This window comes from Cervus canadensis, chromosome 20, assembly GCF_019320065.1.
Source record: "Cervus canadensis isolate Bull #8, Minnesota chromosome 20, ASM1932006v1, whole genome shotgun sequence".
NCBI classification, from domain to species: domain Eukaryota; kingdom Metazoa; phylum Chordata; class Mammalia; order Artiodactyla; family Cervidae; genus Cervus; species Cervus canadensis.
Window position 1 is genome coordinate 1,719,602 of NC_057405.1, and position 25,332 is coordinate 1,744,933.

A 25,332-nucleotide genomic window follows, 5' to 3' on the forward strand; every position below is an offset into this window, starting at 1 on the left:
TCAATAATTCTCTGAAATGCGCTTGTGTTGTTGCTGTTAAATTCAAGCTAAACTGTATTTAACACTTTTTACTTAAAACTGCATTTAGGTTATGAATATATGAGGAATCATGATAGTATTATACTTTTAGCAGTCAGACATTATTCATTGTAAAACTTAAAAAAAAAAACTGGTTACAATACAGCCCAATTTTTATAAAAAGCCTATCTATCCTTCCTTTTTTCCACCTGTATACCTGCAAAGAAATGTATCTAAAATAAAGATCAACATTAGTGATGATAACTACTTATGGGGGAGATTCCAAAAAAAATTCTTGGTACCTTTATTGTAATTCTTTACAATAAGCAGTTATTACTTTTGCAAGAATGAGAAAGGCTTTTTCCTTTAAGCACAACTTTATAAAAGGCTCTACTGTTAAGGAATTCCTACTGAAAATTTAGCAGTATGGTTCAGATAAACAGTTTTCTGGTTACCTAACTTCACGTGGGGCTGTGCACTGCACCCTGCAGGCCTGAAAGCCTTGTTGACGCCCAGCCTGGAGACCAAAGAAAGGGACCAGGAGATGGAGACCGACACTAATGACTTATCAGACAGAAAAATCCTACAAGGCTGAAGCTTAGGACCTGAAAACATCCCCCCTGCAGAGCAGTCAAGACACGGCAGCCGTTTTCGCTACTTGGGGGAAGAAAGAGGCTACCACTGATAGGCGGAACTGATGTCAGGCTGGCTCACCAGTTACCAAAAAACCAGCAGCTGAGGGAGGGGTCAAGAAAGTAGGCAGTTACTGATTAAGCCCTATAATTAAGAGGATTGGATAGTCATGTCAGTGAAGCAGGGCCTGGTCAGCAGAGAATATACAGAGAGCAAGGGAACAGCCATCCTGAATGGCCTGACCAAACGGGTGCTAAAGTTTCCGCCTAGGCTGGTGGATAATAATTAGGTCCCCAACACCAGCCTCTGGGGAGAGTGGTGTGGCACGGGGGTTCAAAATACCACATCCTCAAAACTCTAAGATAATAATGACTAATGAATACTGCATTTATACAATATATAAAACACAATCCTGAGCACTGTATTTATATTAATTCACTGAATCTTAATGACAAGTCTACAAGGTAGCTAAATAATTTTCCATTTTACAAATGAAGTACAGTGAACTCACCTACTTATCAAAGAAGCTGGATTTAAACCTGTATCTTCTGTTCTTAATCACCATACCAGGGGTTCCCACGTTTTGCCCCCCATGGGAATGACCCAGGGATCTTTAGAAAACACTGATGTCTGGCTCCCACGTGCAAATATTCTAATTAATACAGGGTGTGACCTGAGCACCAGATGTTCAAAAGTTCCTGGGATTGATTCTAATGTGAGGTAAAGCATGGGGGCCACTGTACTACACCTTTCCGCTGGTGGTCGTCCTTAGCTAGCTGCTACCAAGCCTGAGTGAATATCAGAATCACCTGATGAGGTTTAGAACATCAAGGCCTCTACCCCATCACAGCCCAGGGGACCTGGGCTTAGGTATTGTTTTTAATGCTTCTCAGGTGTATTCCCGTCTCAAGTAGACAAAGCTAGAGATAAACCGCATAGGGATATACCAGCTGCTTCCTATGTTAACAATCAGTGCCCAAATGAGAGGGTTTTTAATTAATTCGAGGAGTATAATTCAAATGGATGGGGCACATACAAAAAAATTAGAAAATGTTAAGAACCACTATCAAATATTGGAGAGCATGCTTTTTCATTTCCTTAGTCTCATAGGTTCCGAATTATTCTGGAAATAATAAGACTTTCTTCAACTGTCTCTGAGATTGAAATTAGTGTTTTCTCTAATGAGAAAGTGACCTAAGAGTTTCCTTGGCTACAGATTTCCTTTTTTTTCCCTTTAGGTAAAGGTGTTCTCCTGGGTTTCATCTGGGGCTACCACAGATATAACAAGGGCATTTTGATAGCTATCCACTTGAGGCCTCATAATAGCGATTGAAAAAAATTTTTTAAGAATATTTCAGAAGTTTATTCAGTTGAAAATAAAACACTAAAAGAAGACTAAGGCTCAAAAATTTAAACCTGAAGACAGAGGAATAAAATCCACAAAATGTTAGGCACAGTCTCTGAAAAATAAACTAAATAACTTAGAACTGAGCAAAGCGGAAACCTGAGGTTGAAAGCAGAACCACGTCTTATAGGGAGAATCAAAGCGAAAATTCACACATGCCAGATCTGGTTTGGGAACCTGTCACCACAGATTCCCGTGTATAACACAATAATGCTAACACCTACTGAATGCTTACAATGTGCCAGGTACAATTCTAAACCTTGGATTTGGCAACCTAAAGTCAAAGATGCTAATGTAACAGAACCTGGCTCCCAGGATACCCAGCATGAAAAAGACAATCAGCTTGAGGGCAGTTCTCAACAATCTGTTTCCCTTACACACAGGCACACATAAGTCCCACATTTGATCGTCAAGAACTGAACAGAGTCAAAAAATATACTATCAGTGTGGCTGGTCTACATAGACTTGAAATTCAGTTAGGAGTTTAACTTGCCAGGTTCAAGATCAAAATCTCCAATAACCACATAAAAAATCCTAATTGAGCAGACGAACAAAAGACCCTTATGCTTTAGCAACCAAACACATAGGGTGGCAGAACTGATACTTCATGAAAGTTAGTTCTGTACTTTCATCCAGATGACAGCCTACAACGCAATGGCTTTCAAAATTCTTAAAAGATGATCATTTTTCCAGATTCTGAATTACTTAAACTATCAATTATCCTTGGTTATTCCTCATTTCTGATTCTAATATAACCAGATCCCTGGTGTATGTTTGCCAGCAAAAGCCAGTGCACCGGTATTCCCACATCCGCAGATTTTCTTCAGGTCTGAACTAGTTCAAAGACTCAAATAGTCAGCAAACAAGGTATCAGCTGAAACTTCAGTTCAGTTTAGTCACTCAATCGTGGCTGACTCTGCGACCCCATGGACTGCAGCATACCAGGACTCCCTGTTCATCAACAACTCCGAGAGTTTACTCAAACTCAGGTCTATTGAGTCGGTGATGCCATCCAACCATCTCATCCTCTGTCGTCCCCTTCTCCTCCCGCCTTCAATCCCTCCCAGCTTCAGGGTCTTTTCAAATGAGCCAGCTCTTCGCATCAGGTGGCCAAAGTATTGGAGTTTCAGCTTCAGCATCAGTCCTTCCAATGAATATTCAGGACTGATTTCCTTTAGGATGGACTGGTTGGATCTCCTTGCAGTCCAAGGGACTCTCAAGAGTCTTCTCCAACACCACAGTTCAAAAGCATCAACTCTTCAGCACTCAGCTTTCCTTATTGTCCAACTCTCACATCCATACATGACCACTGGAAAAACCAAAGCCTTTACTAGACGGACTTTTGTTGGCAAAGTAATGACTCTGCTTTTTAATATGCTGTCTAGGTTGGTCATAACTTTTCTTCCAAGGAGCAAGCGTCTTTTAATTTCATGGCTGCAGTCACCATCTGCAGTGATTTTGGAGCCCAAAAAATAAAGTCTGTCACTGTTTCCATGGCTTCCCCAAGTGATGGGACCAGATGCCATGATCTTAGTTTTCTGAATGTTGAGCTTTAAGCCAACTTTTTTACTTTCCTCTTTCACTTTCTTTTTTTTCCATTTATTTTTATTAGTTGGAGGCTAATTACTTTACAATATTGTAGTGGTTTTTGCCATACAATGACATGAATCAGCCATGGATTTACATGTATTCCCCATCCCGATCCCACCTCCCACCTCCCTCCCCACCCAATCCCTCTGGGTCTTCCCAGCGCACCAGCCCCGAGCACTTGTCTCATGCATCCAACCTGCGCTGGTGATCTGTTTCACCCTTGATAGTATACATGGTTCAAAGCTGTTCTCTCCTCCTCCTCTTTCACTTTCATCAAGAGGCTCTTTAGTTCCTCTTCACTTTCTGCCATAAGGGTGATGTCATCTGCATCTGAGGTTATTGATATTTCTCCCGGCAATCTTGATTCCAGTTTGTGCTTTATCCAGCCCAGCGTTTCTCATGATGTACTCTGCATATAAGTTAAATAAGCAGGGTGACAGTATTCAGCCTTGACATATTTCCTTCCCAATTTGGAACCAGTCTGTTGTTCCATGTCCAGTTCTAACTGTTGCTTCTTGACCTGCATACAGATTTCTCAGGAGGCAGGTCAGGTGGTCTGGTATTCCCATCTCTTGAAGAATTTTCCATAGTTTGTTGTGATCCACACAGTCAAAGGTTTTGGCATAGTCCAAGGTATGACTTAAATCAAAAAAGAACTTCCCAAATGATATGACAGCAAGTTACCTGCAGTTATTTATAATGAAAGAATTTAGCATGGCTCTTATAGAACTTGTGGTTTGAAGCTGAACTGAACACTGGTGAGCTCGTGAGAATAGGTTGGAAGCAAAGTACACACTTAGATAATACAGTCGTTGCTGTGGTTCACCGGAATGTGTAAGAGTATCTTTCCAAATTATCAGTCCTAAGCTGCAAAATTTATGTTGGGGAGATACTCCAGCTTAGGACTAGATGACAACAACTGGACAGGTTTAACGGCTCCTTGAGGTCACACACGAGATCTGACAACACAACTCCTCAGCAGTCAGGCAGCCGTGTCTTCTATTCACTGTCATCAGTGTATCTCCTCTATCAATTTATATATTCAATAGATAATAAATTAATGAGGAGGGGAGCTTAAGGTCTTTAAAATGTAACACTCACATAACAATGAAATGCGGTGAGCCTATACTGGAAAAAAAAAGGCTGTTGAAAAACATCAACAAAACTGGGATGGATTGTAAATTAAATTTTAGAAAAAGTCTATCAGTGTGATATGAATCTAGTAACTGAACTGTGGTTATCTAAGGTAAGCCTTGTTCTTAGAAGTAAACAATTGGGTATTAGGAGGTTCAGGAGTATAATTTATGAAACCTACTCTCAAATGATACAGCAAAACAGATCATACAGATATAAAGATAATGATGAAGGAAATGTGTAACACATTTATCGGTGAATCTGGAAAAAGGGTATATGGAGTTCTCTCTACTACTCTTATAACTTTTCCATAAGTTTGAAATTGCTTCAAAATTAAAAGGAATTAACATGAACTAGCTTAATTTATCCTCAGCATCAAAACCTAAAGGAAAAGCAAGTGAGAAAGGGAAACAAGTCTATACTGTGTCATTATGTTTCCGAGCCAGAGAGAGCGCTGAGCATTTTACCAAGGTTATTCTACAGAATCCAAACAGTTTGTGTTTTGAGTCAGTCGGGTTGGTTAGTCACTGAACTCCACAGTTTTGTAGCTCTGTGACTTTATTCTCTCCATCTTCTTGAGTCTAAGTGTCCTCCTCTATGAAGTGGAGATAATGCTGCCAAGAGCACAAGATGGATGAGATGATTAAATGAGATACTAATATCAAGTACTGAACACCTCATCTGCATACCACTAGCTGAGGGTTGGAGGATAAATCTCTATGGGACTCTAAGTTTCTGCAAGTCTTATGCAAAACCCAAACTGCTCTTTGTCCTGGACTATCTTTTCAAGGATGTTTGTGTAACAAACAGCTTTGTGAGACGAAAAGAGTGTTGCACATCAGAATAAAGCGGGACAGGCCCGCTGTCATTACAGAAGTCTCAGGGTAGCTCCTACAGAACACACGTCGTCTGACCCTCCGCACAGGCCCTCTGGGAAGAGTTGGAGCTTGGGGAATCCACGCAAGAAAATGTTGACACTCTGGCTACTACTTTTGCTGGGAATAATGAAATAATATAATCCTTTTCTCTCAGGGCTCTTATATTTTCTGCCACTGTCCATGAACTGTGGCTGACTAACTTGCAGGGTAAAATCACAAACTCTTCACAGTTTTCAACACTAAGGCCTCTGTGTTAATATTACACCATTAAAGCTTATCAGTAGTCCTGTAAAGTTCAGCAAAACACTGCAGGTATTCCATTATCATCACCATCATCAACCCTTGCAAGAAACTAGAAATCAATACCATCATCTGATAGCTGACAGATTAACTAAAAGCTGCCAAGAGTAAATCTGTTACATTAATGAAAGGATTGGAGTTTGAATTCTTTGCACTTTTACCATGTCATCTCACAGTTTTAAAATTATGAACTCATTTGGAGAAGCTGAAAAGTTTACATTACATCCCCACATGTATATTTCAGGCACTTTTCTGATCTGGGGGAAAAACAGTGAAAAAAACATGTTCTCTGTCTTCGTGACACTTATACACCAAAATAAGTAAAATATGACAAAATAATGAACTCGTAAGTGTTATGACAGAAGCAGACAGGGACTGATAGAGAATAACTGGAGGACGTATTCATCAAACTGTAGGTTGTCAGTTGGGAATAAATTCGGTGAGCTCCAACCAGCATTTTTGGGGAAAAATGAAAACAGTACAGAATAGAAAAGGATGCACAAAGATTACAAACTATTGTTCTGTGCAACTTCCATCTAGTATAGGAAGTCATAGTACAAAGTGCATTTCCTCAAGCACAGGGAATAATCTATGCAATCCGAATGTGATGGCAATGGAAAGTACTTACTAGGTTGGAAAACAAGAAAATTACAGTGTGGTTACAATCCAATAGAAAGAAGGGCTAGAGTGGCATGAATTACTGTTGGAAAGAAAGATGTTAAGTTCTGACAGTGAGTTTGTGTAGTTTTTTAAACAGATAAGTGATCTGACTTATGCTCTAGAAGTCCCTTTTGTTGCTACAGAGAATGGATTGGAGAGAGGGCAACAATGGAGACAGACCCAGCAGAATGCGGCTGCAAGTAGCTGATGCAGGTGACAGTGGTAGTTTGGCTTGGGGTGGCGGACAGAAGGGACAGCAGCAATGGGAGGAGAGTGAATGAATTCAAGATATTATTTTGAAAACAGAATCAAAAGAACTTACTGAAGTAAGCATCAGAGGTATATCCTGAAGAATCAGTCATACCCAAATACTGTGGTTTCATGAGCATGCCACGCTCTCTCATGCGTCCACGGGCATGCTCTTCATGAAAAATCCTATCCCCACCAAGATCTCACTCCTCAGTTAGTATACTTCTACTAAACCTCTCCGCAACAACACCTTTTCTACAAAGCCTTCTCTGACACTAAGAGGTCTTCTCCATATTCCCTCAGCATTGCACACATGGTTTTAACAGAGTGGTTACACACTGCACTGCAGCAACCAGTTCATACAACTGTTTCTCAAGTTACCCTGGAGCCATGCCGGGAAAGAACCCATATTCCATTTACTCTCAGCTTTGGGTCTGAGGTGCTTAAACCCTTCCTTCTCATCTTTGGTTTGGCTGCCTCTTCTGCCCCTACACCCCTCCAGAGGCAAACTGTTTTCCAGGAACAATGTGCCTCAGAATCAAGAAAAATAGGGAGTTATATTTGGAATTACCAAAAATAACGCTAGGACTGGCAGCCAAAATGACTGCAAGAGAAATGACTAGTTTTGAAGTTAACTCTTTTCAAACGGACATTCAGATCCATCATCAACTACACTAAGAGAACGGACTTCTGACTTCTAGAGGGTCTAGGCATGGCCCACTGACTTTCTTTCCAGGGAAAGCACAGTGAGCTGCGGGGCGGTAAGCAGCGAGCGAAGCAATGTGCGCCTTTCCAGGCTTTTCACCCTGAAAACTGATCTGGGCCTCAGGCTCAACCCTCGACGGGGTTTGCCTCGGCCGCTCCAGCACCTCCTGAAAGCCGAAAGCAGGCGGGAAAAACGAACAGGATATCAGCAGAACCCGCGCGGCCTCCCGGCTCGCAGCAGTGAAAGAGCTTGGTGGCTCAGGGGTCCACCATATGCCAGTTCCCGGGCCCGTACCTGACTGGCGATGGACCTGCGGAAACCGCACGCCATGTCTTACTCCACGAAGCGGGTTCCAGCGGGAAGGTCCAGGACTTCGCTCCTCCCTTCTCTGCACGCCCCGCCTCCGCGCGCCGGAAGCCCGCCCCGACGGGTGCTGCCAGCCAATCAAGCAGCAGCGTGGCCGGCTACTGACCTCTGCCCCGCTGCCGCGAAGGAGCGCGGGAAATCCCGAGTGCATCTGGAGTTCCACGGGTTGCTGGAGCCATGGCCACTACTTCGGTGTCCAAGGTATGTGGGGGCGGGCGCCCACTAGGACTCCATAGCTCATTCTCTTGTGGAGGAGCGATGAAGCAGAGGTTACGTTGTCCAGTTGTCCTGGCTCGAGGGGAAGGAGCGGCGGGCGGAGCTGAGGCATCTTTGCTCTGCGTCTAGTGGAGGCCAACTTTGCTTGGGGAGCGAAAACGCCGAAATGCTTTAGTGTTTCGCCTCGGAGGAGGTTTTAAGTTTTGTTTTGTGGAGGTCGGATCCCGGGAGGATGTGCCCTAGTCTGCCCTCTTTTTTCCTTCTCTTGTTTATTGTGCTCCAAACGCTATTAGGTACCGAGGTACAAGTGGTAAACAAAATAGACGCAGATATTTTCATCATTACAGAAAATTCTTTTAGTGCCTCTTTAGACACTTAAGTGCCGCTTAGTAATATTAGGAGTACAGCTGGAAGCTCCTGAAAGTTAAGTTATGTGATAAACCTGTGAATGCAGATATAGTTGCAAAGACTTTTCTTCCGTACAAACAGTAAATTAATGAAGGATATACCATGGATTTAATTTTTAATTTTGATTAAAACTACATTAGAATAAAATTATGAGACTCAGTACTTTGCAAGACTACATATTTGGGAAAAACTACAAACCGTAGGATTTAAGCATACTGAAGTATGAGCGACTGTGATGCTAGATGCAAATGCCAAAAGAGCTGTCACTGCTAGTATTTTTTTTTTTAGGGTTGATGCTGTTTGTATTTTGCCCTGGTTATAAAGTCCATAGGTTTTAAAAAAGTTTTATTGGGAGTATAGTTGTTTTAAAATGTTGTGTTTCTGTTGTTCAGTTGCTAAGTCCTGTCCTTGTACAACAAATGAATCAGCTATTCGTATACATAAATCCCCTTTTTTGAATTTCTTTCCTGTTGGTTCCATAGGTTTTGAGTGGTCTGTCCCCTCATCCTTTTTGTTGCTTAAGCTTTTCCTATTTTTGTATATCTTGCAGGACTGTGAGAGGTTTATGGTTTTTTCTTTTTTCAGGAAAGCCTTTATGACATAACAGATGCTTGTATTAACATAATTATGAAGGACACCTTGTGTAAATGAGAATCTTTAAGGACTGTTTCATTGGTTTATGGAACTGCCATCTTCCTTTTTTCTTTAAACTTCTCTTTCCTTGTCATGTTTTCTGGCTATTGGCTTTCCTCCCGTCTTCTTCCATCTCCTTCCATCTCCAGCACCATTTCTTGATCAGTAGTTCAAAGTGAACAATGATAATACTCCCACTGCCATATATTAGGATCCATTCCCAGGGCTCTTCATATCTCACTCCTTCATAGTTCCTTTTCCTGCTCCCGAATTGCAGGCGGCTATAGAAAGGAGGCAGTGACAAGCTTGCCATGGCACCAAAAGATTTTTCTTAAAAAAAAAAAAAAATTAAAAATACTTGTGTATTTTAAATCATTCCATTAGTTGCAGATACAGTTGTCCAAGACACAATTCTTATTTTGGACCCTGCTTCCTAGGTAGCTCGGTGGTAAAGAATCTGCCTGCTAATGCAGGAGACATGGGTTCAATCCTTGGGTCAGGAAGATTCCCTGAAGAAGAAAATGGCAACCCACTCCAGTATTCTTGTCTGGGAAATCCCATGAAACAGAGGAGCCTGGCGGGCTACTGTCCATGGAGTCGTAAAAGAGTCAGACACAGCTTAGCGACTCAACAGCAATTCACATGGCCAGTTTATATTTGTACAGCACTCCTTGGATCTATCCTGAGATGGCTTTTCCTAGGTATACTTCTTTCATTTTTCATAGAAATGGAAATCTTGAAGAAGCTGTCCATGATACAGCTTTAGGATTGTAGAACAAACATAGGACCAGCAGCTTGGGGCCTGTGTATCACTAGTCAAATAATATGACACTCAGTGTAGCTAGGAAATTACCAAAAAAATTATTTGACGAGCATTCATCCATTTTTGTATACTGATTGCCTAATGTATATGTTAACACTACCCTAAACACTGGGGAGACAATTATGAGTTATAAATATTATGAGTTATAAATGCAGTTATGAGTTATAAATGCAGTCTGTACTCTGAAGGCGCTTACTAACTGGGGAGACACCCATAAATAGCTATCTTACAGAGTGAAAATAATTTAAAACAAAGCAAAATAAAGATATGCAAGTACTGTGAGATGTTAGGGGAAGGAATAATTCTTCTGATTAGAGAAATTGGGAAAGGGTTCCCAAAGCAGGTGAATTTGAGTCTAACTTTAATGGATAAATGAATAAGGATTTTTTCAGATGAAGAAAGATATGTAAGGTGAATCAGTAGCCAGAATTGTCTGTGTCCTGCCAAGTTTCTAGATACTTGGAATTTAATTAAATAATGAATATTTCTTTAGAGATGGGAAGGTGTCCGTATTTTTTATGATCTTAATGTTCATATTAATGTTCTTTTTTCACTAGGTTTTATAAAAATGGAGCTTTAATGGGTTTAAATTTCATCAGTTTTTATTTTCTTTTTCTCTTACATTAGGTCTCAAAGAGTAAAATCAAAGAAGAGCTTCCCATGGGAGGGAGGAGAAAGAAATGTATAATTCCCTTGTTGTTTAAGAATTTTCCTTCTATAATTCAGATTGAAGAAAGATGATTTCTTAGCACTTTACAGAAATGCCTTAAAAAACCTGTTTGTTCATTAAATACGATGTTGGTCAGACTTGTCTGTTCCTTGTCTGCCTGGACTTTATGCCGTTTTCTCTGTCTTTTTTGTAGGGTTGCTTTGTGTTTAAGCCAAACTTCAAGAAGAGAAAGATCTCTGTGCCAATAGGTAAAATATCTTAATATGAGACTTGTTAGTTTTCCTCCCTCAAGTCTGAACTAACCTAACTCTTAATGCATTAGTAATTCTCTTGCCTGAGCTTGCTTCACTTACCGTGTTGATACAGCAGTTATGTTTGAAGGCATAGGACAGAGTGGTTAGCACTGCCCTAGGCTCTAATCTAAAAGAGGATCCAAATGTACCTTCAAAAGACAAATTGAAATTTCCTTTGAAGGGTTACCGTTCTTCAAAAGAGATTGTCTTAAAAGTCCCAGTGATTTCTTGGAATGAGGTAGGGAGAGTTGACTGCAGAAATGCCAGACGGATTTTCCTGAGTGATGGGAATGTTCTCTGGATAGGATGGTTATGTATGTGTACACCTGGGTCAGGGCGCACCAAACTGTTAACTGGGCAGATTTTCTTATTTGTAAGTTATACTTCAATAAAATTAAACTATTAAAAAAATACTCCCTCTTCTTCTGTTTATATCCAGATATCTGTTTAGTGGTCAAGTTAGAAGACTGCTTCAAACAATTCAAGATGTTGTTATCAGTCAGAAAATGTTTATGGCACTGGTTCTCAGTTGGGGCTGCAGATGATAATTAGTTATTTTTATGTATTTATTTAGTTGCTCTGGGTCTTAGTTGTGGCACACAGGATCTTCATTTGCCACATTCGAATTCTTAATTGCAGCATGTGGGATCTAGTTCCCTAAGAAGGGATCCAGCCTGGGCCCCCTGCATTGGGAGCACAGAGTCTTAACCAGTGGACCCCCAGGGAAGTCCCAAGATTAGAATCACTTGAGGAACTTAAACAAAAAAACGGATAATTTTCTCAGTATAATTGCAGATTCATGTGCAGCTGTAGGAAAAAGTGGAGCGAGTTCCCTTGAGCTCTCGGTTACCCTGTGGTCGCGCGTCTCGGGCCGTTAGTACAGCTTCACAGCTAGCAAGCTGACGGTGGCACAGCCTGTCGCCCTTATTCATGTTTCAGCTTGGGGAGTTTCTTAAAAACACTGATGCCCAAACCCTGTCCCAGACCAATTGAATCAGAATCTTTGGGAGTGGGACCCAGGTGTTAGTATTTTTTAAAAGCTCCTCTCAGGCATATCGAGTATTTCCACTCAATATTCAGTACTATGAAGATTCATTCTGATGGGAAAATTATGTGCAGTTAAGTATGCTCATGCACTAATTTCGTATTAAAAAAGAAAAACTGGACTGTCCTATTGTTTGACTAAGAAAATAAACAGCTCAAATACATAAAATTGGATTTTTCTAAATCATCCCAGAAAGTAGACCTTAAAAGTGTTAATCCTTCAGTTTGAGACTAGCTGGGCGTCCCTGGTGCCCGAGTCTGTAAAGAATCCACCTGCAATGCAGGCGACTGGGGTTTGATCCCTGGGTGGGGAAGATCCCCTGGAGAAGGAAATGGCTGCCCACTCCAGTATTCTGGCCTGGGAAATCCTGTGAACAGAGGAGCCTGGTGGGCTACAGTCTATGGGGTGGCTGCGAGTTGGACACGACTGACCGACTGACACACACGTGTTGATTTGTTGAATCCTCTCAGCAAACTGTGAAATAAGTGTTAGACTGTTATCTCCACTAAAGTATGTGAGGATACTTAGACTAGAAGGAACTTTCTCAGTGATAGTGCTAGCAAGTGGCAGAGCTGTGATTTGAAATCAAGCTGATTCCAGAGCCTACGGTCTAACCACTACTTAATACCGTCTCTCATAATATGAGGCAAGTTTTTGCTTAGAACTTTTTGTGTTGAATTTCAGCTGTAAGTTACTAAGATTTGTTTAAAGATTTTTAGTATTAGTAAAGCTAATATGTATAATTGTATAGTTTGAACTTTGAAGTACTTGAGGTGTTTTTTTTTTTTTGGTATGTATGTGGTGATTAAAGGCAAACAGATACTGTTTTAATATGAAACTCTTAGGGGGAATTGACCCTGATTATAAGTGGAGCAGAAATGAGGAAAACAAATACAAATTTTAGCACTTGCTTTTGCTGGCTTCAGTTCTTGAAATAAATTGCCTGAAGAAGTAGGAAGATGCTCTGCATTCCTCACCATCTGTCCCCTTGGCTTGAAGACACTTGGGCGTGTATATATAAAAGGGTGGTACCTCCCCCTCGCCTCAGCGTCGCGCGGATGGCTGCATGTCTGTAACACACCTGGGCAGGAGCTGGAGAGGGAGAGGGCGGGCCAGGCAGCAGGCCTGGCTCTGCAGGGGGTGTCCATCCCAGCGAAGCATCTAGAGTAGGAGTGGGAAGGAACCTGTCAACAGGGAGAGCTTGCCGTCTTCAGCTCCTCTTAGTACTTACTTTTTTTTTTTTAATTAATTAATTTATTTTTTCAGTGGGTTTTGTCATACATTGACATGAATCAGCAATAGAGTTACACGTATTCCCCATCCCGATCCCCCCTCCCACCTCCCTCTCCACCCGATTCCTCTGGGTCTTCCCAGTGCACCAGGCCCGAGCACTTGTCTCATGCATCCCACCTGGGCTGGTGATCTGTTTCACTATAGATAATATACATGCTGTTCTCTCGAAACATCCCACCCTCGCCTTCTCCCACAGAGTCCAAAAGTCTGTTCTGTACTTCTGTGTCTCTTTTTCTGTTTTGCATATAGGGTTATCATTACCATCTTTCTAAATTCCATATATATGTGTTAGTATGCTGTAATGTTCTTTATCTTTCTGGCTTACTTCACTCTGTATAATGGGCTCCAGTTTCATCCATCTCATTAGAACTGGTTCAAATGAATTCTTTTTAACGGCTGAGTAATATTCCATGGTGTATATGTACCCCAGCTTCCTTATCCATTCATCTGCTGATGGGCATCTAGGTTGCTTCCATGTCCTGGCTATTATAAACAGTGCTGCGATGAACACTGGGGTGCACGTGTCTCTTTCAGATCTGGTTTCCTCAGTGTGTATGCCCAGAAGTGGGATTGCTGGGTCATATGGCAGTTCTATTTCCAGTTTTTTAAGAAATCTCCACACTGTTCTCCATAGCGGCTGTACTAGTTTGCATTCCCACCAACAGTGTAAGAGGGTTCCCTTTTCTCCACACCCTCTCCAGCATTTATTGCTTGTAGACTTTTGGATAGCAGCCATCCTAACTGGCGTGTAATGGTACCTCATTGTGGTTTTGATTTGCATTTTTCTGATAATGAGTGACTTTTTTAACTTTTTACCTACCAGATCTATAAATGACAGCGGGTTAAAGTGTCCTACTGCTGTTTTTTCCCTCCAAATTCTAATAGTTAAAATTATATATTTTGATGTAGCATAAAAAAGTAATATCTTGATATACCACTTTAATGTTTTATATGCTTTTACTCTTCAAATTAAAATGACTTTTTCACAATTAAAAAATAAATTTAAGAAATAAATAAAATAGCTTTTTCTATTTAGTGACCTGTGTTATTATGTTTTATCTTTTAATAATCATGTATCTTCTTGCTTTTATTTGGTTTGCATTTGTATTCTGTAATCTTGTCTATCCTTTTACCACATGATGACTTCAGTATATTCTAAGGCTTTCGATAAATTTTAAAAATCAGTACTTATCAAAAACTAAGTAACAGAAGGAAGAGTTCCTCAACTTGAAAGAAAATTTCTATTCCAAACTATCAGTTAACTTCAAAACTTGTTCAGAGGATACTAGCAGCACCTCAGTGAAATCAGAAAAAAATATGTACTTTGCCAATTGTTTTTTAATACCATGACACTTCTAGCTATTGCAATAAAATATCAGTAAACAACAGGAAATAGGAAGAAAAGTGGAAAACTATAAGGCATGTAAAATATTTGGATATTTTACATATTCAGATATTAAAAAAGAGACCTGTAGTATTTCGGGATGTGAATTTTTTTTAGCATATTAAAAATATCACTTCTTCCCTAGTCAGTCTACAGATTTTACTTATCCAGTTAAACACCAGTATAATTGTTTTTGAGAAGTGACAAAATTAATTTGAAAGAAGGTCTTAAATTTTTTTGAAAGAGAATGATGTTTGATGGTGGTAGGAAGAAGCTGGATCTATTTGATACTAGAATGTACTACACAGCTACAATAATTAAGAGTTCAGAATTGGTACAGGAGTAGAGTTGGAGAAGGAATGGCAGCCCACTCCAGTGTTCTTGCCTGGAGAATCCCAGGGACGGCGGAGCCTGGTGGGCTGCCGTCTATGGGGTCGCACAGAGTCGGACACGACTGAAGTGACTTAGCAGCAGCAGCAGCAGCAGCAGAGTTGGATTTGGTAGAACAAAAGAAGTTCAAAAAGTTTCAAGTGTATTTGTAAGTATTCAGACCATAAGGGCATCTTACATTGGTGGGAGAAAGGATAGATTATTCAATAAGTGAGTATTTTTTAAACTGAAAGTTTACAACCCAAATGTGAATCATGAAATCAATTTAGTGGGTCCTGACAGTTTTAAAAAACATGTTGGAAAACGTTTGCTATCACATGAAAATGAAAAGTACTTTTATAGGACCTTTTGTTCTTCATAGATGTACGTGTATTGGATTATGATGTAAATGTGTTCCTTAGTATGGATCATGGTTTAAAGAGTTTGAAAACCGTTGCAATAAATAGCATGTTGATAAATGGCTAACCATTTAGAGGAAAACATTCAAGAAGGATGTAAAATGCAGACTAAATAAAAAGCTGTGCTATACTATTTTAGCTGAACAAAGAATAAGAATAGTAGCAGTTAAATGAATGAGAATTAAATGAATGAAAGCAGAAAGAAAGAATAGTAGCAGAAAAATGAATGAGAATCATTTTGTAAAGGAGAATTAAATGAGTGAGAATCATTTAATAAAGGAGAGTTCAGATATGTGAAGTATACAGAACCTTATAATAAGAGCAAATAGAGAAAGTACGTTAATACTAAATGTATGTACCTCAAACCAAAACCATTAAATAAACTTAGAAAATTTTAAAAAATGATAGAAATACAATCAAAATTAAAAAGATTTTTGAACTTACAAATACCATTAGTATAGTAAAAATATAGATATAAATAAAATATAAAGGATACTGAATGTTACTTATTCTAAAATATATATACTTCTAATATTTATTAAAAAATTCAGTCCCGTCACTTCCTGTGTGATTTTGCACAGAGATTTCCTAAGTGTTACCATGTAAAAAAGAAACTGACTGACTTCTTTCTATGTTTTTAGAGGACTATTTTAATAAAGGGGAAAATGCATCTGAGGACAGTAAGCTTCGCTTTGAAACTTACCAGTTAATATGGCAGCAGATGAAATCTGAAACTGAGGTGAATCCCTTTTATTTTTTTAAATAATTTAATGTTTCTTTAATATCATACATCTCATGTTTGTTGGCTTCCCATTTTACTTTCTACCAATTTATAAGAGTATTGATGACGTATAGTTAATCTTGGTTAAGCATAATACGTACACCCTAAAACAAACCTCAACACCCTTGTTTCAGGTATTAAGCCTAGCTTCAGGTACTGGGATGTATGTTTACAGTGGTGGCTCCTAGTGCATAGGCCCTTCTCATATCTTCACCACTTTTAAATAGTGGCACTTTTTAAAATTAATTTAATTGGAGGCTAATTGCCTTCCAATATTGTGGTGGTTTTTGCCATACATAGACATGAATCAGCCATGGGTGTACATGTGTCCCCCATCCCAACCCACGTCCCACCTCCCTCCCCTCCCCATCCCTCTGGGTTGTCCCAGAGTGCTGGCTTTGAGTGCCCTGCTTCATGCATTGAACTTGCACTGGCCATCTGTTTTACATGTGGTAATACACATGTTTGAGTGTAAATAGTAGCACTCTATTTAAATTATCCATTCAGTTACACATTTAAGAAATCAAGCTAATTCTAAACTACTTCATTCTCTCATCCCCCTTTTCAGTTGCCATGTTCTTAATATTTCTGCTCTGAAAAGTTTCTCCCCTATAGCAGATTTGTAGATGTGGGACTAACGTCTTGAGGGGACTTGTTTTGTTCAACCACACAGGATTGTATTTCTTGTTCTTTGTGTCTTTAGGGGACAGGGTTATGTACTTCCAGTTTATTACTGCTTCCCACCACCCTCTATTGCTTTCTGCCTGATGGCTTTGCTCCTTCCTGTATTCTGTGGGACCCTTGAAGCAGTTTGGATTTATGGTTTCTAGTTTAAAAAATCTGAATGGTCATGTATCCTCTTAACTGATGTCCCTGCCTCTGACGTCAAACCCTTCAGGTCTGTTGCTTACCCCTGTGCCACCATTGGCCAAATCCCAATAGGATTTGGGCAGGTCCAGCCGTATGCCAGGCTGCAGGGGTTTTCCAGCCCCACCAGTACAGCTCCTGTGATCCCTCTAATCTGGCCTTCACAGATTAACCAGATTAACACTTCTTAACCTGATTTAATCATGCCTCTGCCCCAAATCCCTTTAATGGTTCTCCCCACAGGACAGAATCCTAAGGCTTCAACGTCAGATGTGTATTTCCTTGGTCTGGTCCCTTGAGTGTGTTGTCCAGTCTCGTTCCTGGCCACTTCTCAGGCTCCTTATGCTTCGCTGTCTTGGTTCCCTAGATGCCTGGTGCTTTCCTCCTTGCTTGCCTTCTCCTTGCCCATTCCTCTTCCTTCTTCATGTTTGTCATCCACCATCACCTCCTGCATCGCCTGCTTGGTGTTTTGGCTCAAACAATATTGGAACAGTGTATTTTAATTTAATCGTTAAGTGTTCTAGCTCAGTTCTTCTCTTTTCTTGGGGAAGAGATATTTTTTCACTTGTAAGGTGATTAGAAAATGCTTGTTGAATGAATAAATGACATTTTTTAAAGGAAAGAATCCAAAACACTATTCACTGGATATTTAAGGAGAAAAATTTTTTAATTTCGTATAATAATCATTTTACATGTGATCTTTGGAATTGAAATTATGACAGTTTTCTTTCTCAGACTTGGAAAGATGTATCAGATTACTGCTAAAAATAATTTGTGAAGTTTTGTGTTTTCTTTGTAGCGACTACAGGAGGAATTAAATAAAAACCTATTTGACAGTCTCATTGAATTTCTGCAAACATCTCATTCTGGGCTCCAGAAGAATTCTAAAGACTGGAGCTGTCAAATAAAACTCAGAGAAATTCCAACTGCTGCTCTTGTTCTAGGTACAAATATGTGTGTTTGTTTTTTGTAAATAGTGGTTTTGTTGTTGAGAATAGTAGGGAATCACCTGTTCTGATAAACTTGTTTTGTCTTTTTTATTTGCGTAATTACATTGATCAAAATTTGCATACTTTGAAAACCAATTAAGTGTTCTTACATTAATCATACATCTGTAAATTAAAAGGAATTGACCCAGGGTTAGTACCCTCCTCACCTTTTTGTCAGAAAAATGAAGGGGCAGTAAATTTGTATTACTATTACTCTTTCTTCATTAGTTATTTTAATATGAGATTTGAATTCAGTAATAAACTATCAGTATATTGATAGATGTGACTTTTATATTTTTTAAGTCATATCTTCAGTGAAATTACTCTGATCTTAATTTTATTTCCCTGTGCTTATTTTTAAAAATTTTGTAATATTGTGTTAATATTAATTGTTTGGACAGGGAGGTTGGATGAAATATATATGTTACTTTTAGACTGCAGATTGCAAATTTTTTAGGTTCTTAAGTATCCATCACTAATATCTCATTTTAATTAAACATCTGCAATGCAGGATATTGGAAAAAATTCTTTGGAATATTAGCAAATATTCTTCATTCCTTTTGAAAGGAGAGTTGGATTTATTTGGATTCCAAACATACTCTTCATTGTATTTCCAATTTAGTATTTATTCAAGGTATTTATATTAGTGAGCTCTCAGATAAGAAATTAATTCTATTATTTAATACTGCCTCTAACACTGTTCATTACCTAAATATTATTCCTGATATTCAGGGCAATACCTCTCAAACTTTAATGTACCTACAAATAATCTCCAGGGATCTTAGTAAACACAGATTTTCATTAATAAGCCTAGGGTGGGGCCAGACTTATTTGCTGGTTATTTAAGCTTGCTCATTTCTAACAAGCTTCCGGCTGATGCCCATATTGCCAATCCCGGGACCACCCTGAGTAACAAAACTCCAGCAGATGGTTGTTGTAATGCCGTGGACCAGTTTTTCAGTGCGTTTTAGTTTTAAACCCCTTCCATTTACTGATGAGAAACTGAGGCCCAGTGATGGCTGGCATGTGCTGTTGGGTGTTCAGTTTCTCTCCTGCCAGGTTATGCGGCCTGATAGTTGGCTGTTACTGTTCAGTCGCTCAGCTGCGTCCAACTCTGTGACCCCATGGACTGCAGCACGCCAGGCTTCCCTGTCCTTCACCATCTCCCAGAGCTTGCTCAAATCATGTCCATTGAGTAGGTGATGCCATCCAGCCATCTCATCATCTGTCCTCCCCTTCTGCCCTCAATCTTTCCCAGCACCAGGGTCTTTTTTAATAAGTCAGCTCTTTGCGTCAGGTAGCCAAGGTATTGGAGCTTCAGCATCAGTCCTTCCAGTGTATATTCAGGACTGATTGCCTTTAGGATTGACTGGTTTGATCTCCTGGTAGTCCAAGGGACTCTCAAGAGACTATTCCAACACCACAGTTCAAAAGTATCAATTCTTTGGCATTCAGCCTTCTTTATGTTCCAGCTCTCACATCTGTACATAACTACTGGAAAAACCATAGCATTGACTACATGAACCTTTGTCAGCCAAGTAATGTCTCTGCTTTTTAGTATTCTGTCTAGGTTTGGTATAGCTTTTCTTCCAAGGAGCAAGTGTCTTTTAATTTCATGGCTGCAGTCACCATTCACAGTGATTTTGGAAGAAGGAAAAATCTCTCATTGTTTACACCGTTTCCCCATGAAGTGATGGGACCAGATGCTATGATCTTAGTTTTCTGAACGTTGAGTTTTAAGCCAGCTTTTTCACTCTCTTCTTTCACTTTCACCAACAGGCGCTTTAGTACCTCTTCGCTTTCTGCCATAAGGGTACTGTCATCTGCATATCTGAGGTTATTGATGTTTCTCCCGGCAATCTTGATGCCAGCTTGTGCTTCATCCAGCCCGGCATTTTGCATGATGTACTCTGCATAAAAGTTAAATAAGCAGGATGACAATATATAGCCTTGACATACTCCTTTCCCAATTTGGAACCTGTCCATTGTTGCATGTCTGATTCTAATTGTTGCTTCTTCACCTGCATACAGGTTTCTTTGGAGGCAGATCAAGTGGTCTGGTATTCCCATTTTTTGAAGAATTTGTTACAGTTTGTTGTGATCCACACAGTCAAAGGCTTTAGCATAGTCAATAAAGCAGAAATAGATGTTTTTCTGGAATTCTCTTGCTTTTCCTATGATCCAGCGGATGGTTGCAATTTGATCTTTGGTTCTTCTGCCTTTTCTAAATCCAGCTTGAACATCTGGAAGTTCTTGATTCATAAACTGTTGAAGCCTAGCTTGGAGAATTTTGAGCATTACTTTGCCAGCATGGGAAATGTGTGCCATTGTGCAGTGGTTTGAGCATACTTTGGCATTGCCTTTCTTGGGATTAGAATGAAAACTGACCTTTCCCAGTCCTGTGGCCACTGCTGAGTTTTCCAAACTTGCTGGCATATTGAGTGCAGCACTTTAACAGCATCATCTTTTAGGATTTGAAACAGCTCAACTGGAATTCCATCACCTCCACTAGCTTTGTAGTGATGCTTCCTAAGGGCCACTTAACTTCGCACTCCAGGATGTCTGGCTCTAGGTGAGTGATCACACCATCATGGTTATCTGGGTCATTAAGATCTCTTTTGTATAGTTCTTCTGTATATTCTTGCCACCTCTTCTTAATATCTTCTGCTTCTGTTATGTCCATACCGTTCCTGTCCTTTATTGTGCTCATCTTTGCATGAAAAGTTCCCTTAGTGTCTCTAATTTTTTTAAAGAGATCTCTAGTCTTTCCCATTCTATTCTTTTTCTCTATTTCTTTGCATTGATCACTTAGGAAGTCTTTTTTATCCCTCCTTGCTGTTCTTTGGACCTTTGCATTCAGATGGGTTTATCTTTCCTTTTCTCCTTTGCCTTTTGCATCTCTTGTTTTCTCAGCTACTTGTAAGGCCTCCTCAGATAACCATTTTGCCTTTTACATTTCTTTTTCTTGGGTATGGTTTTGATCACCACCTCCTGTACATTGTTAGGAACCTCCATCCATAGTTCTTCAGGCACTCTGTCTATCAGATCTAATCCCTTGAATCTGTTTGTCTGATGTATGGTTGTGTGATAAAGTCAGGGGTCTGAGGAGAACATTTTTCCAATTAAAGACATTGTTGATTATCATGTTTCCGGTAGACAAATCTATTAAGGAACTAGTGTTAAGTAGCTAATGAAGGCAGTCAGTGAAAGATAAACCATTGTTTTATTAAACTCCCAACTTTGTTCAGAGATGCATTGTTACATTTGTAGGCCATAATGCATGCTAAATGTCATTTTGATATCTGTACTCAGAGGATCAGAAATACATCCATTTAAAAATAGCCTGCCAACATTTTCATTTGTTTCCTGGTAAAAAAATTGCTTACTAGTGGTCTGGATAACTCTGAACTTTTTTTTTCCTTCCAAGCCGTTGAAGTTTTATAGTAGCAAGTCTCAAGCTGTTTCCCAATGTCTGATATTGGAACCTGCCTAAGCATCAAGGCACTGTCTAGAAATCACAGATTGTGACGTTAGGGAACTTATCAGTGTATAGAATGTTTTTTTTCCAAAGTAGTGGGGAAATGGCCAGTCAACTCTGATAACTGCATGCAGAGCACAAAACTGATTTGTGGAATGAGAACCAGAGATACAATAAATTTTTAAAGAACCCAAAGTTTTAATTTATTTTTAGACTTTTCCCTCAAAAATCAACATAGCTCAACTCATCTTCTGTATTTTCCTGTGATCACTTAATAGTATTAATGTTTGGATTCTCCTCAGTTGTTAAGTTAGGGTCACACTAAGGGCCTTATTTTTGAATGATTATTTTAAAAGCTCTTTATGAGTTTGAAATTCCTCCTAAGATGTTTTCAAGGGTCAACTACACATCTCCAGTAGTTTTTGTTGCTTTTTTTTCTTAAAGAAGAGTTATGTTAAATACCTTTCCTGACAGTATAGTGCATGCCTCTTTGTATGTGTTTTTAATGGAGATCTTTTCATTTATGTAGTATATTTTCTTAGTTTCTATTATTAATCATGTTTTGAAAATGTTTTACTTAGTAATTCACTTGGCATGTGAAGTTGCTTTTCTTACTGTTAAATTATTAATAATAAAAATGATGGTATAATATTGGTTTATTATCCCATAGGTGTGAATGTGACAGATCATGATTTAACACTCAGAAGTCTGACAGAAGTCCTTCAGAATAACGTCACTCCTTATGTAGTCTCATTGCAAGCTAAAGATTGTCCAGGTAAAGTAAATGCTCTAACAACCTTGATAAGATGTTACAGACCCTCTCCATCCCTTTCTGTCTCCCGCTTTCATTGTCCTTTTTAATTTGTGGGAACAGCGTGGCACCACACTTCTGACAGGATGAGGTTTTTTAGTGCCTCTCAGAGTAACCTTGACTTTTGCAAGAGCCTTGACCACTTTTGTTCAGTTTATTTTGGCCCTGCCCCTACCATATCAGCTTCACTACCAGTGATAGTTCAGGCACTTCCCAAGATGTGTTCCTGAAGCCAGTAAAATTTTAGTAACTTGGACAGTTTGGAACAGGAAGTTGAGAATTGAGGACTGAGGAACTCTTATTTAACCCAATAGAGAAGAGACTACATACATAGGTTCATATTTACAGCCTCAAATCATTGTATCATCCCACTTTGAAAGACCACCATGGTGTAAAAAAAATAGTCCATTGCCAGAGCTAATCTCGGTGGAGCCATTAAATCATGAAGGATGTAGACACTAACAGAATCAAATGTGCTTAGATTTGGACTGACAGAGGGCTTTAAGTGGTTATATTCATGTTCATATACTATTTGAAATTAGGTAAAAGTCCTTAGGACATCTTTAAAATGACTACAGGGACTTCACTGGCGGTCCATTGTTAAAGACTGCACACTTCCAATGCCGGGGGCATGAGTTTGATCCCTGGTCGGAGAACTAAGACCCCACATGCCGCATAGGATGGCCACAAAAAAATAAAAAAAATGATTATGAGGAAGAGTTCAATCAGTAAAATAACTTATGTAAATAATACTGTTGATCTCTTTTTGTTAAAAACCTTTTGCTGTCCAGTGTAATTTAAATGTATATTATTCCTGATAGAATTTGTAGTTTTCATGTTTACACGTTTGCTTAGGTAACACTTTCGTTACAATAAATAAATACAAACTTTCTCCTAGTATTACTCTGAATTAATAAAATTTAAATATTAAGGAGAGGATACTAATGAACCTTAATAGTTAATGTGTTAAATGTTATTCTACTGAGATAGTAATCAAAAAGTTTCAGGTGTCTTAGATTTGTTTTAAGGGAATAGTCTTTCTTATGTTTTATATTCTGTAGATATGAAACATTTTTTGCAAAAGCTGGTCTCACAGTTGATGGACTGCAAAGTAGATGTGCAATCCAAAGAAAAAGAAAGTGATCGGGTCACCCAGAAAAATGTACATTATTCAATGGATTCTCTTTCCGCTTGGTATATGAGTGTCACACAGGTAAATGTAAACTGACAGTTTTTTTTTTTTGCCAAGAAATTGGCATATGATTGAAGAGACTTGGAATTATAGTGAAATTAGCACTGTTTTCATCTAATAAGGATATGTTTATGCAGCACTAGGTAGCTAATTTAGTAGTAGCTACTTGTTTTTCCTAAGGTTACTAGAATCTAGAAGTTTTCTTTTATCGATATGCAGCCTAGTTTTTAGTTTCTTACAGGGTCATTTTATTTGTGGGAGAATGTCATCTAATGACAAAACAGCATCAGGAATTTTTTCTGCTGCAGATTCTATCTCTATGACAGTGGCTTTAACTTTAATATATTATCTCTTGGGTTCCTTGTCATTTAATTTTGTGCAGTAGAACCATGCTTTCAGTACCCATTGTTTGATGAGGAATAGTCATATTTATATATTCAGTTGAGTTCATTCACTCAGTCGTATCCAACTTTCTGCAACCCCATGGACTGCAGCACGCCAGGCTTCCCTGTCCATCACTAACTCCTGCAGCTTGCTTAAACTCATGGCATTTGAGTTGGTGATGCTATCCAACCATCTCATCCTCTGTTGTCCCCTTCTCCTCCTGCCCTCAATCTTTCTCAGTATTAGGGTCTTTTCCAGTGAGTTAGTCCTTTGCATCAGATGGCCAAAGTATTGGAGTCTGAGCTTCAGCATCAGTTCTTCCAGTGAACATTCAGGACTGATTTCCTTTAGGATGTATTGGTTTGATCTCCTTGTAGTCCAAGGGACTCTCAAGATTCTTCTTCAACACCACAGTTCAAAAGTGTCAGTTCTTCGGTGCTCAGCTTTCTTTATAGTCCAACTCTCACATCCATACATGACTGCTGGAAAAACTGTAGCTTTGACTAGATGGACCTTTGTTGGCAAAGTAATGTCTCTGCTTTTTAATATGCTGTCTAAGTTTGTCATAGCTTTTCTTCCAAGGAGCAAGTGTCTTTTAATTTCATGGCTGCAGTCACCATCTGCAGTGATTTTGGAGCCCGTAAAAACAAAGTCTCTCACTATTTTCATTGTTTCCCCATCTTTTTGCCATGAAGTGACGGGACCTGATGCCATGATCTTCGTTTTCTGAATGTTGAGTTTTAAGCCAGCTTTTTCACTCTCCGTTTTCACTTTTCATCAAGAGGTACACACACAGATATATATACGCACACATAATGTATAAATCTCATGTGTTCCCTGTTTGGCGTTCTCGAGGAATAAATGCTCTGTAAGTAAAGTATGTTTAACAGGCAGATACTATAAATAGAAGTTTCATTCTACCATGACATCTCTGGTGAAACTGAGTAACCTAGATGATTCATGAATAACTGCACCATAAAAGCCACAGTCTTAGTTTCTGATGCTGTTGTAGCCAGGTGGTATGGGAAAAGTTACTGTAGTAACATTTTCTGCTGAATGTATTTGCTGAAGTCATCATAAATGAAGTTTATTAAACTTCATTTATTAAACTGGTACTGATGCTGGGAGGGATTGGGGGCAGGAGGAGAAGGGGATGACAGAGGATGAGATGGCTGGATGGCATCACCGACTCGATGGACATGAGTTTGAGTAAGCTCCGGCCAGGAGTTTGTGATGGACAGGGAGGCCTGGCGTGCTGTGATTCATGGGGTCGCAAAGAGTCGGACACGACTGAGCGACTGAACTGACTGACTGACTGAATGCTTACCAGAATATGTT

The 25,332-nt window shown here is 39.4% G+C and overlaps 2 protein-coding genes across 8 annotated transcripts in view; one reads left to right on the forward strand and one right to left on the reverse strand.

The window, feature by feature from the left end:
* Window positions 1–7,973, reverse strand: part of RARS2 (arginyl-tRNA synthetase 2, mitochondrial) — a 67,752-nt gene extending 59,779 nt beyond the window's left edge. Inside the window, exon 1 of the mRNA XM_043439725.1 lies at window positions 7,868–7,973. Coding sequence (XP_043295660.1) covers window positions 7,868–7,903 — 36 coding nt within the window. The 5' untranslated portion in view covers window positions 7,904–7,973. The remainder of the gene's footprint in view (window positions 1–7,867) is intronic.
* Window positions 7,974–8,054: 81 nt separating this feature from the next.
* ORC3 (origin recognition complex subunit 3) overlaps window positions 8,055–25,332 on the forward strand; it is a 65,382-nt gene continuing 48,104 nt past the window's right edge. For 3 of the 7 annotated variants that reach the window (XM_043438993.1, XM_043438991.1, XM_043438992.1), the window contains exons 1-6: window positions 8,055–8,140; window positions 10,883–10,937; window positions 16,134–16,231; window positions 17,940–18,084; window positions 22,278–22,382; window positions 23,480–23,631. In XM_043438993.1, coding sequence (XP_043294928.1) covers window positions 8,117–8,140; window positions 10,883–10,937; window positions 16,134–16,231; window positions 17,940–18,084; window positions 22,278–22,382; window positions 23,480–23,631 — 579 coding nt within the window. In that variant the 5' untranslated portion in view covers window positions 8,055–8,116. Of the gene's footprint in view, window positions 8,141–10,882; window positions 10,938–16,133; window positions 16,232–17,939; window positions 18,085–20,673; window positions 20,702–22,277; window positions 22,383–23,479; window positions 23,632–25,332 lie in introns of those variants that run through there. The other 4 variants (XM_043438994.1, XM_043438995.1, XM_043438997.1 and 1 more) reach the window with 4 other exon arrangements.